At 38.0% G+C, this 12845-nt stretch overlaps 1 protein-coding gene across 4 annotated transcripts in view; it reads left to right on the top strand.

Annotated features, from left to right (window-relative positions):
- Positions 1-12845, top strand: part of vti1a (vesicle transport through interaction with t-SNAREs 1A) — a 116099-nt gene that overhangs the window by 21278 nt on the left and 81976 nt on the right. For 2 of the 4 annotated variants that reach the window (XM_040039439.1, XM_040039441.1), the window contains exons 4-5: positions 3529-3606; positions 8621-8641. In XM_040039439.1, coding sequence (XP_039895373.1) covers positions 3529-3606; positions 8621-8641 — 99 coding nt within the window. The remainder of the gene's footprint in view (positions 1-3528; positions 3607-8620; positions 8642-12845) is intronic. The other 2 variants (XM_040039440.1, XM_040039442.1) reach the window with 1 other exon arrangement.

Raw genomic sequence — 12845 nt, 5'->3', positions numbered from 1 at the left:
TCACTCGTTGCACCAGGCAAAATGCAAGGAGGAGAGTTGGAGGGCATTGAAATGTGTATATGGATCTCAGTTTGTTTCATTTGAATTTTTCTGAGAAAGTTTTGTTTAATATTACAGAGACCTTAATTGGAGACTGATTTGAATTTATTTTGAAAGGTATTATTATTATTATTATTATTATTATTATTATTATTATTATTTTATTTTTTTTTATTATTTTTTTTTTACAATTAATAACGTGTTTTTCTGTGAGTGGTTTATGAGCAATTAAGAGTCGTCATGTTTATTTAACAAAAGTATACCATTGCATGCTCATAGACTATAAAGGAATTGTACACAAATAAGATATCCATGTATTGGTTATAATTGAATTAATATCATTTGCTGCTCAGAGGATTATGCTGAACTGATTAGCATATCTGATATGAATTGTTATGCGTGCATATGTAATTATGTTTTGATGAGTAAAGAAGAATACTTTTTTTTTTTCTTTTTCTGCTATCCATGTCAACAGAGGTAAAACGTGTGTTTTTGACAGGACACCAGCACCTCCATCGCCGCATTTGACGGGATGCGTGGAGTTTTTAAAGGCAGGCCACTTTGCATAAAGTTAAGATGTACCTTTTGTACTTTTCTTGTGTGCTTCCGGGAATAGAAGCAAATTCTCACCCAAGATAAAAAAAAAAAGTGACAAAAGACAGACCTTTCAAAAGGATTTAAAAAAAGCTCTTTTTTTCCCCCCTTTTCTGAGCAATAAGGTATCTTCTGAAAGCACGTATTCTTTTTTAGATTACAAAGCCTGATTAGTTGGTTTCGTCTTAAGATGCGGAGCTCTGTCTCCACGTACTGTAAATAGATTGAGTTAGTTTTAGAGCTTTTTTTTATTATTATTAATGGAAAATAAGGTTTTTACAATAGACCAGATATCTCCTTTCTGACCTCGAGACTGTGCCTGTTGTCACTAAACACCCAAACTCATAATCAAAATCTGTTACTGTATTAAGCAGTCAGTATTGCACCTGCTTATATTTTACATCAAATGGGAAGGCAGTAGTCACTTAGGAATCTGTTGTTTTCCAGAGGGGGAATCCAAAAGCTGGAGTGTGTACTGTAGGTACAGGGAAAGTAGCGGCAACACTTTCATTTCAATGACATTTTCCATTCTTTATACTTTCTTTGTTATCTACTCTGTTCTCATTGCAGAAACCCTTCATACATTCATCCGTAACAAACAGCTATTTAGAAATACCAAAAAAGCCCTGCATATGGTTTGAAGGCGACGTAAGCCTCAACATTCAAATCAATGCTTCTCCCAGGCTTCCTCGTCTCAATTACTGGTGAAGTCGTCTTTCCCCCTAAGTTGCACTGAAGCTCTTTAAGATGAAACTCGACTTAAATGGAATATGTGGGTGTTTTTCCTGGCAAAAAAAAAAGTGCGCGTGTGCCTGGTGTACAAGTGTACATGCTGTCGTTATATTGTCTTTATTGTCTTTCTGATTTTAACAAATCTGGAATTCCTTTTTCTTGTGCTTACACTTGCACTAACTGCAACACAGTGACCATTCAGTTACCCTGGTGTAGAAGGTTTACAATGCTTTACAATGCTGGAATGGATGTTTTTGGGTTTTTTTGTTTTTAACGGCGACAAAATGTGGTTTAAATTATGTTTCAAATACATAAACATATGAATAAGGCATTTAAATAAAGGATGACAAGCTTCAGATGACAGAAAATAAATCAGCAACGATCTCATTAATTATGCTTATGCTCTCATGACCATTTACATACCGCATGTTTCACCAGTTTATCTTGAACTGGCTGTTCCAGTTCATTCAGCATTAGAGCAATTAAGGTAAAAGTTAAATAATATTCAAAAACCAACTTTAACAGCATCTTTTGACAGAGTGCTCCTTTATACCGGTGTGTGTCGGTGTTATTTCAGACTGTGCTGCCAGTCTTTTTCTTCAGTAGGCATTTAGTGGTTAGGTTAGGTCCCCGTGGTTGGCTATTGTTTGGGTGCGCTCTTTATGGGTTTTGTGGTCTGGATTGTCTGTCTAGTCAGTAATTACTCCAGAGAACTGTGGCCCTCACCATCACGATAATAACAAATCACATCAGTGAGGAGTTTCCACTCAGTGCTCCAGATTATGAGGAGAGACAAATAAATAAAATCAACTGGCTCAGTTTTGATTGGTTCCAAAGCTATTTCAATCAAGCAGCTTGATGTCATCACTCCTGACGTTCGAATTGGCATTTTCAAGTTTGGTTTGTGCTTTTTGTCATGGTAGGCACCATTAAAGTGCTTAGTGCTATAGCTTCTTCAAACTTTTACTGTTAAGAAAGAGAGGAGGAAAGGATAGCGCCTTTTGAGGGGGGGAAAAATGTCCCCACCAGGTAATTGGTGTTCCTTTGCTTATTCCCCGACTTTTGTTTTATTTACTTAGTCAATTACAATATAAATATAGAAAAATTGAAAGAATTTGTGCTGAGGAAAAGTGATATTTTCATTCCTCTGCTGGTGTTTGTCTTTGATTTTGCCCACCTCCTGCAGCCCACCTAGAAACCCTGTCAAGGCGGTGACAGAAAGCGAAGGAGGCTTAGTAAACACTTTCTGTGTCTGCTGCTGGTGTGTATTTAGTTTAGAGGGCATGCCAAGAGGCTGTTTTTCCATGGGTCGGGCGTCTGTAAACAAGCAGTACAACGGCAGCCCACTCTTCCACAATCGGAGGTGGCACACTCTGAAGTGTGTATGAAATGTGTGTGTCTGAGTGTTTGTCTTTTTGGGTGTTTTTTTTTTCTTGGGTGGGGGGGACATGGATTCCCTCTTATTCTAGCCTATCTAGAGACAGAGAAAGAGAGAGCGTGAGAGAGAGTTTGTGTGTGTGTGTGCGTGTGTGTGAGGGAGAGAGAGGCAACCCCAAATCCGATGGGCCGCCAATGGGTGATGAATTATTCCCTGTCTGAGTCACAGCATTGGTGTTATCACAGAGCCTGCCACTGCACTGGGATGACAGCAGTGACAGCCCCTAGAAAAGATTTAGCGCTGACAAGTGATACTTCCTCATAATACATCTCCCTGGCCCTCTACCCTGTCCCTGGTTCCTCAGCCTCTCCCTGCACACAGGATGGGCTTTTTTTTTATCCCTCAACTTGTATTTGTTTAAGTGGGCAAGGTGTATATGTGTGTGTGGTTGGGGCTCTTTGCCACCACCGCTGTGGCATAAGTGCATGAGGTAAAGTCGATCACCTTGGAAGGAGGCATAGGCACAAACCCTGAACACTGCTTTGTTGCTGGTACATGTGCTGTAAGGGCAAACACACACATATACACACCCTCCATGTTTGATTCGGTTTGTCACCGAGTTCCATTAGGGGGCTCTCGTGCTTAAGGAATGCCTGTTGTGTTTTTGCATCAACAACAGTACTAAGCCATATTTCCCCACTTGTTTTCTCTTTTTGCTCTCCTCTTTTTCTTCCTTCTTCTTTTTGTCCTTCTTCTTCCTCATCCTCCTCCTCCTCCTCCTGCAGAAAAGGTCACGCATTGCCTACAGTGATGAGGTGCGCAACGAGCTCCTGGGGGATGACGCCAGTTCTTCGGAGAGCCAGGTAAGGTGTTAATCAGGGGCCCAAATGAGACCAGTGTGGGTGGCTGACTGGCCCCCAGGGTGGGGAGGTGGGCCCCATCGTAGCAGCCATCGAGAGCTGAAACCACACCATTGTCACTAAGCCATGCGGAAGTAACACTGTTTAATGCAAAGCTGGGCTAGCAGTGAGCGGGCTCGGGGCATGGGACCGGTGTCTGGACACAGCCAGATTGTGACCAACACACACACGCACACAAACACAAGCAGTGCACCTAAACACAAATACACACTTAAACACAGATTTCAATCCAAAACCCCAGCCTCCCTGCTCCAACCGTCCCACAGCTGTTCTCCAGCCGGGTACGGACTTAGGATCATAATAGATCCTCATGATCAAGACGCACACAAAGACATACACACCCACACAAAAATGAACACACAGCCGCTAAATCTTACTCTCTTGTCTTTTTGTGAACTCCAGTGGTGAACGATGTGTTCCCTTACTGATGACTGAAAGAAATTGAAAAAGTACTCAAAAGTTATTTAGTCACTAAATAATTTGATCTGGTATATCATGTCAAGCTTCAAACAGAAATCTTATTTTTTTAATGGCCCTTTTAATCATTTTATCTGTTAGCTATCAGTGTATTCACAATTGTTTGGGTTTGTTTTTTTGTTTTTTTTTATGTGCTATCAGTCCAGCCTGTTGAATCTGGGGATGTAAACAACATGAGCACATGAGCAATTTTCCTTTAACGTCAGCAATATTTACAAAAGATTTTTTTACACCAGTTTTGAGGGGGGTTTGTATTAAGAAGACATTGCAGTTTTAATTTGCTAAAAATATACCACACTCTTTAAACTTAATTTTAAATAAATTGCTTCCAGTCAAACAGTAATACATCAGCAGCACTGCTCACAGCTGTACTCAGCCACTCTCAACTATGACAAAATGTCTTTTGACTAATTATATATTGCCTTTAGAGTCAGCTGTCTTCTTGCAGAGGTTACTGTGTCTTAACGCGCGCACACACACACACACACACACACACACACACACACACACACACACACACACACACACACACACACACACACACACACGCAAATAAATGCTTTCCACATACTAAAAAGAAGAAAGATGAATACATATGTGTGTTTCACAGCGCTATGCGAGTATATTTAGATGATTCACACCCAGGCAAAGCTAAATAAAGTTGTCTGTTTTTTTTTTTTTCTCGTTTTTTTGAACATTTCCCTATTACCATTTCAATGATGACCCATGAACCGCGCATCTTAGAAACATATGTATCACGAGCCAAGATGTGTAATTGATATGCATATTCTTGGCAAATTAGCGAGACACAAAAGTGGCTCCGACATTTTATGCAGAAGTTAGAAGGAGATTTGCTGTCAGAAATGCCACATTTGAGACTCTGATGGGTCCTATCAAAATCTTGTCAAGGAAAAGCTGAAAATCCAGATCCCATTTCATTTCAAATCTTATTTCCCCTTCATTAAAAATGTATCTGAAATATTTAAAACGAATATTTGTAAATCTGAAATGTATAAATCTGAGAGGAAAATAATAAAGAAAAAGTTTAGGATTAATATTGTGGCAGAGTACTATAAATTTACATTATAGGATTTTTAAAGCTGATGTTGTATTTTAATTAATAAAAATATTCTTGCTTTTATATTATTTAATATAATTGTATTTCCAAGTTAAGATAAAATATGTGGCTTTAATCCATGCATGTACAAATAACAGTAGCAAAGCGTGACATTTACATACATGAACAAATCCAGCCATTATTTTTCGATCCTATTTAATAATAACATAATCATATATATATATTAAAAATCACAAATCCACATATATAAAATAAAATTTAGATTATTTATTAATTTTAAATTAAGAGGAAGACATTTTTAACTTGGGGAATTTAGGTCAAACATGATGCCCTTAAAAAAATGAGCCAAAATATATGATTTATTACTCTTCTTTCATTGTATATTCACAAAATGTATTTGTTGAATAGACTTCTGGGACTTAGAATGTTAAATTTTTTATTTAAAAAACTCTTTAATGAATGGTGATAATGTCTGTTCAACTTTAAAAATTCAAAACTAATCTAAAACTGTCACATACACCCAAGCACACACCTACAAACGCGCGCACACGCACACACCCATACAAAGCCGAAGAAAGAGTTCATCTCGGGGGCAAAAGCAAAGTAAATAGATGATGTACATTTATCCTTTTTCTTCCAGGTGCCGTATTTGCCTTATTTTCATTTAAAAACTTGTGGAGATAATACTTGTCTTGGTCTTGCTGTGAGTGGAGTACTCGCAACTTCAGGGTTTTTTTTTATCTAACGAGACGGCGGTGATAGGAGAGGGGAAAAGATGGTGGGGGCTGGGGCAAGTCGGTCAATTTAATTCCTGACGATCTGAAAGAGGTCAGGATCATTTCATATAGCCCTGGCTGAGCAGATCATTACCAGTCACAAATCTGTTGGTTACATGGCAAGGATTTATAGCTAAGTAAATAGGGAACCGTCATAAGTTCTGAAAATGGCGTGTTGGCCCTGCGATAATGGCTAAAGGACGATTTAATAGAGTTCGGCATTTATTCGTTATCTGTATGCGGACAGAGACTGAATTGGCACTATCACTCATTTTTTTAATAATGTGGTAGGCTACCATTGCACATTTTTTTTCCCTTTCTGTTTCCTCTGCATGCAACACGCGCGCACACACACACACACACACACACTGTCAGCACACACAGACGCCACACACAAAGCAACAAATGCGCACACATTTTTCACACACGAACACTATACGGAATAGTTTCGATTTCAGTCACAGCAGAAGGCTTGGCCACAAGAGATTGTGCTGGTTTGAGCCGGCATGGACCAGATTTTACAGGCTACAAAGGAAGCAGATTACCACTTGTATCGAATTCCGTATTGGATAAAAAAAAAAAAATCTTTTGTTTGGAAAAAAAAAAATTGCTGATTATCATAACAGAAAAATTGCAGCAGTGCAATTTTGAATACTGGCTGGCATCACAAAAACACAAGGAACTACGCTCATGCAGGAGTAATTATACCATTTACAATATTCTGTATTTACTGCTGTATATCTCTCGAGCAACACGAGCATCACTGGCCAGAAAAAAGAATGGATGCCAAAGAAAAAATAAAGCTAAACAGGAAGAAACGAGAAAAACAGCTCACCATGCCCCTCATATAGTTTTAACAAATCCTCCACAAGGACTTGCAATCAGTCAGGCAGCACAAATGAGCTAGAACAAGTTTTGTTTGGTATCCATTGACTGATGGCAGAGCTGTGGTGAGGGATCGCAGGATCTGATGGGGTTTTTTCAAGCCCCAAATAACCACATTCACAGTGTCGTTTTAAACTTTGGCCTCTTCAATAATGCATTCTTAGCGGGAGTTGTTGCTTAAGTTAGAAAAGAGTGTTTCCTCACTAAAGTGCGCCTTGTTGCTGCCGACATTTTCAAGGGTAAGAGCTCTTTATAAAAACATGGAGGTATACTTGTTTACCTCCCACATTACAGATATTGACAATATATTTTTTTTATTTGCACTACTCACTGAAATGTCACAGAAATATACTTATGATAAGCAAAAATGATGCAAGAACTATTTTTGACATGCTTCTAAAATTACAGTGGGATATGCTGTGGCAAATGCAAGATTATAATGTGTGAGTTTCTTTATTTTTCAGTCAGTTTTTGTCGAGCACAGACTCATCCTGAATTCATTATTTATGACAAATTTCTTTGACTGTGTTTACTAGTTTTGTTATAAATACAGGAGAGGGAAATTTAGGGAGTGCAGTATTGTTTGTTGTTGTTGTTGTTTTGAATTTTGGTATAAGATAAAAGCAAATGTTAAGTCATAGTTTTAATTTAAATAGATTTTCCTCCTATATTGTTCACAATGATCCCAAATAAATAGTTTGAGTAATTGTGGCCCCAAGTCTCCTTTTTCAGCTACTACCTTTGTAATAGTGACCAATTAAATATTAGATTAAATTAATTAAAATCACTTTAAAAGGCTTACACATCAAAAATGCGTCCTTCCTCTTTCTCTTCCAAATGTGCTGCATTCCTACGTGAAGCCTTCCTCCTCTGCAACCCTAACTTAAGAACAGGCCAGGGAACCAACCTTTTAATTGTGATTGGGCATAATTAATGGCAAATGGGATTACTGCCCTCCCTTACATGTCTGTTTCATTATCAGAGATGCAAGAATTTCCAGGACAGGGAATAGGAATAGCATTTCTTATTTACTTCACTTTAAATTTGTTATTCTCTTTCATGAAAAATGTATAGCTATGCTAAGATTCATTTTTCATGATCTATGGTTGTCCTCATAATAAGCAGTACTGTATGTATACACAATTGTAGCCTTACATGGCTTTCCATGCATACGCTGAACAATCTGCACCTTTAATGCGATTGATAACAGACATTAAATATTGACAGCTTACCAGCATTGATAAACAGCAATGCAAAATAATGTGCCTCAGCATTTTTATAACTCTGTTCCAAAAGGCACACCGTTTTCTTTTTTTTTGTTCGTTTTGCAGAGAATTGCACAGTGACAGATGAGAAAATTTCGCTCAACATTTAATCTTACTATAAATGTGCAAACCAGATTTTACTCATTCTTTCTTTTCTCTCGCTATATCAATTTCTGTAATGTGACTTCCTTGATAATCTCGGTTGATTCTGCGAGTCGAACGATCCATTCCCTGTGCTTGTTTAATGTGACAGCAGCAGGACTTGATCTTTGTTTGTTCAAAAAAAGTCAGCCCAAGCGGCGTGTTTAGCTCCGTTTAATGTGTTTGTCTTGTGATTTCCAAATGCTAAACATGCAAACAGATAAATCGTCAAGGTTAATTCTCTATCCAGCCATATGACTGTTTCTGCTTTTTTTTAATCTATCTTTCACTTTCTCCATCCTTCTTTTCTTCTCCTTTTTGCTCTCACGATGCAGTTGGTAAAGTTGCGTGAAGAGGTAAGTGCTTTTCTGATCTAAGAATTTAAGTTCTGCTTTCCATATGAAACTACCTATTTGCTCTCCTTTCTTTGTTAGAAAATTAGAACCACTCATTTGGACACTTTCTGGATGTCTGATTGAACAGTTTAGAGGCCGAACCGCAGATAATGAATTTACTTAGGGCCAATCCCTCAAGTTCCCCCTCCTATAAATATCTGGAAGTGAAGATGAGATACTATTTCTGATGCAGTTGTTTAAGGGCAAATATTAGGGAATCAAACTCAGAGTTCCTTCAGTTATTGGGACCAACAACTTTCAAGAACTTGATCAGCTTTTGAGTTTTGATCAGGAATGGCAGCTTGAAACGTTTTACTGTTCTTTAAATATCTCAATATGAGGCCAAACAAGCTGCTTGTGCAGTAAAAAAAACACTGAGGTTATTTTTTAGTGATTTATGTTATGTGTTTAAGAGTGCACATTGTAGGCTAGTATTTGTTTTGTGCTTTTGATTACAAATGAAAGGAAAGAGATGCTTAGTAAGATGTTGGGCCACCACATGCCGCACCTTGGCTTTGATTGCGCAAGTCCCTGGAAATCTCCTGGAGGGAAGGAACGCCATTCTTCCAAAAGATACTCACTCATTCATTTGGTCTTTTGATGATGATGTTGGAGAGGACTAACTAACACATCAATCTAAAATCTGCCAGAGGTGTTAATCTGGGCTGAAGGAATTCTGAAGACTATAGCATATGATTCACATCCTTTTAAAACTCATCAAGCCATCCACTGACCCTTGTTTCCATAGACTGTATGTAAAAGAAGCCTTAAAGTTAAAGTGACAATATTCACCGTGGTATTAAATTGGTTGGATTTAGTACACACATGCCCCCATCTCACTTCCTTCTCTCATACACAGGAAACTTTTATTGTAGTGACCAATTCGATTTTGTACCAGACGATAATCATGTTTAGTTCTTCTGCAAAGTTTGATATTGAAGTACAATGACTTGATTTTGAAGCTGGCCTCAAGTGGCCATTTGAGGAACTGTAGGTTGAAACTTTTAGTAGAAAGGTTGTGGATTATCAGCCTTTATAGCATATCAATGTACAAAACAGCTAAACTATTGTTTTGACTTAGCAGAAAAGAAAAGTTAGCTACAAGGATACAACTTAAAGTTTAGATAACAGGATAATTCAAAGGTCTTTTGTATCTTTGAACAAAATGGCAGAGGAGTGGACAATAATGTGGAGGTTTTAATAGAAATATAGCATCTCAGAAATGGAGGGAGTGTGCTTGAAGAATTTGATCAGTTCTTTATTCCACTCTCTCAGAAATCTTGCTATAGTGCTGACCCCCCCATCTGCTGGAGAAAATTTGGAAACCAAAATGCAAACCACAACATTTTTTTTTTCTGGATTGTCAAGTTATTAAAGGGAACTTGAGAGAGCTACATAGTGCCCTGCAAGATCATTTTAATTGTGAATTCTCCTAGAAACTAAGTTTGTCTGTCTGTATAGATCTGTTTTTATTTTCACAAATTTATATTTATGTTTATTCTTTCTTCCCTCCTTGCCTCCTTTGGTTTCTGCATATCCAAATATATTGTGTATATATAGGATTGCACGTTAATAATAGTAGCAATGATGATGATAAAAAATGAATAAAACGTTAACTGCATGCAGAAACTAGCATCTTTGTTAACTTGTTGTTTAACTCATTAGCTTACCATATTTGAAACTGTATGGTATTGATATATGTAATTATTATAATGATATTTTAAAGAGGTGACTTATCAATAAATACTATATTATTCATAACAATTGTTCAGCTTGGTTAGCAATAGTAGGTGTTAGTATCACTGATGTTAAAATTATTTTAATAGTTTTGTTAATTGTGACACAGATCCTGTAAATAAGTATAATTCTGAGAATAATTCTTATAGATTTCCTTTTGCTTTGGTTTTCTTTTTTATTTGATTCATTTGATATGTAAAGTTCTACTGGGCTGTCTCAAACATCTATCACTGTGCTTGAATCATGTTATTGTTGTGTATGTTGTCTTTATTATTTACTGGAGTATCGATACTTCAGGTTAAATTGAAATGTCTTATAACTGTTTAATTACATGTCGAGCCTTTAGAGTTTGTCTTTTCTTGGACTGCCCAGTAATGCTACTAATGGTAGGTTCAACATCAGCTTACCTTAATTTGAATGTAGTCATTGTCTCATTGTTGATAAAAAGATATTATACACATATTTAGCTTTATATTGTGCATGTATTCTTAAGTCTATATAAATTGTATTTAGCGCTCAAAGAGGCAGGTTCTTTAGTTATTGTAGGTTACGTTATATTGTTGTCCTGCCTTGAACTCGTCTTTGTAGCTATAGTTACAGTATGTTGTTAAATGTGCCTTCGAGTGAGACTTTATTCAAGAGGGATTCTGAAGAAACAGAGTAATTCAGTTCCTATCAAAGCATCTCCATTCACACCTATCCATAATTTAAAGTGCCAGCTTGGCCCAGATGCCATGTTATTGTGCTTTTTTCCCTTTTATTTAGCTTTACTTTTGTTTCCCCTTCTTCTACCGACTTTTTTCAGCATTTCCTCTTAGCCTGAGGGTCAGAAGACATCTTGAGTTACCTCACCTGTCTACCCTATTTGGAATGGTCCAGTCTGTGTAATCAGGCTTGAATCTTTGCCCTCGTCGCCATTGCAGTCTTTTACCCTTTTGCTTTTCCTGCATTTGAATCAAAGGCTGGCGCAGCTTATACACACTTAAGCCTTGCTTTTAAAAAACTGCACTTTTTTTCTTCAGCTGAAAAACATGTTTAAATATTTAGCACCCATATTCACAGCTGTTTGACACTTGTAATTCCTCGTCTTACAAGTCCCAAACAAACGGCAGAGAAGATCACACAGTCAGTCTGAATCACAGCTGTCATCATTATTCACTTTGACTCTCCCCCACCCTTATTGAAATAATAAGGAAATCATCTGAACTTTGGAAAATGGTGATAGTAACCGCCTGTGTTTGATATTGAAAGAAGGCAGGAGAAGGAAAGAAGAGGGGAGAGATTTCTTTTGAGCTACAGCTGCATTGTTCTGGGGCTCCCTGTTAATAACTTACAACTGAAGAGTGTTTCTTGACGCAAAAAAGCACAACAGAAAAACACCATTTTTGTGGTTCCTAAGAAGATCTTTGTTCAAAAATGTAGGTGTCAGATGAAAAGGCATACATACATAGGTAGGAATGGTGGTGGTGGTGGTGGCGGCGGGGTGCACTGGTGCACTCTCAGATGCACAATATTTATCATATATTATATTTTAATCTTTTGCTAGAAGGCTCCATGAGAGGATCAGGTATGATTTGTGCTCTGTGCATGTCTTTGCCTTGTTCTGAAGGTTTTTACAGTGGTTATATGAGAACCGCAAGGGTCAAGTCTTGAATTGGGACAGTGTAGCACACCAGCAGCAACTTTGCATTTCTCTCAGTAAAAATTGCTGACAAGGATTGCTTGCTTGCTGCAGAATAAAAACAAAGGGTTGAAAACCTGAACAATTTCACTATTTTTGGTCCTGCAACATTGGAGCAATATTGCATGACTGTGAGAGATACTGCATTGTAATTTGTATCTCTTTATGTATAATCTCTTTATCTGTGTTGACTGACTGTGGCAATGCAGTGAACGATCTTTAGTTTAATTTGTACACGTTCCTTTTCATTATTTTCCCTGGTATCATCTAGTGTCCATGGCTGGATTGTTCCATTATTAGGGCTATCATAGTCTGCCATTACTGGATTCTTAGTGGCTGAACTTTAACCCTTTCCTTCAGGTTCTGTCACTGTGAAACTCAGGATGCATTATTCTAATGATCACACACACACACATGTATACTACCACTGCCACCACTACCAACCCCCCCAGTGCCCCCCCTCCCTCCCCTCGCCTCCACCTCACACACCCAACCCTCCCCCCGGGCCTAAAAGAAGACAGAACGAGGGAGAGAAGAGACACAGAGAGAGAGAGAAATTCAGGAGGATAAAGCTTTGAAGTGGCTTTCCATCGCAGCGAGTCTGCCGGCCGTCTCCCCGAGACGTGTCACCTTTGCCGAGAGGGAATAGGAAAATCACGTTTCGAATGGTAATGATAACATACTAATCACTTGAGCTCTTTGAAGAACCCAGGGAGTGCGCTACTCTGTCAGTATCCCTGGCTGCCT

Source organism: Simochromis diagramma, unplaced genomic scaffold (genome assembly GCF_900408965.1).
Source record: "Simochromis diagramma unplaced genomic scaffold, fSimDia1.1 OVJJ01000402.1, whole genome shotgun sequence".
In the NCBI taxonomy this organism is placed as follows: Eukaryota; Metazoa; Chordata; class Actinopteri; order Cichliformes; family Cichlidae; genus Simochromis; species Simochromis diagramma.
The sequence above is the reverse complement of the archived record's forward strand: the minus strand, read 5'-3'. Positions and strand labels throughout refer to the sequence as shown.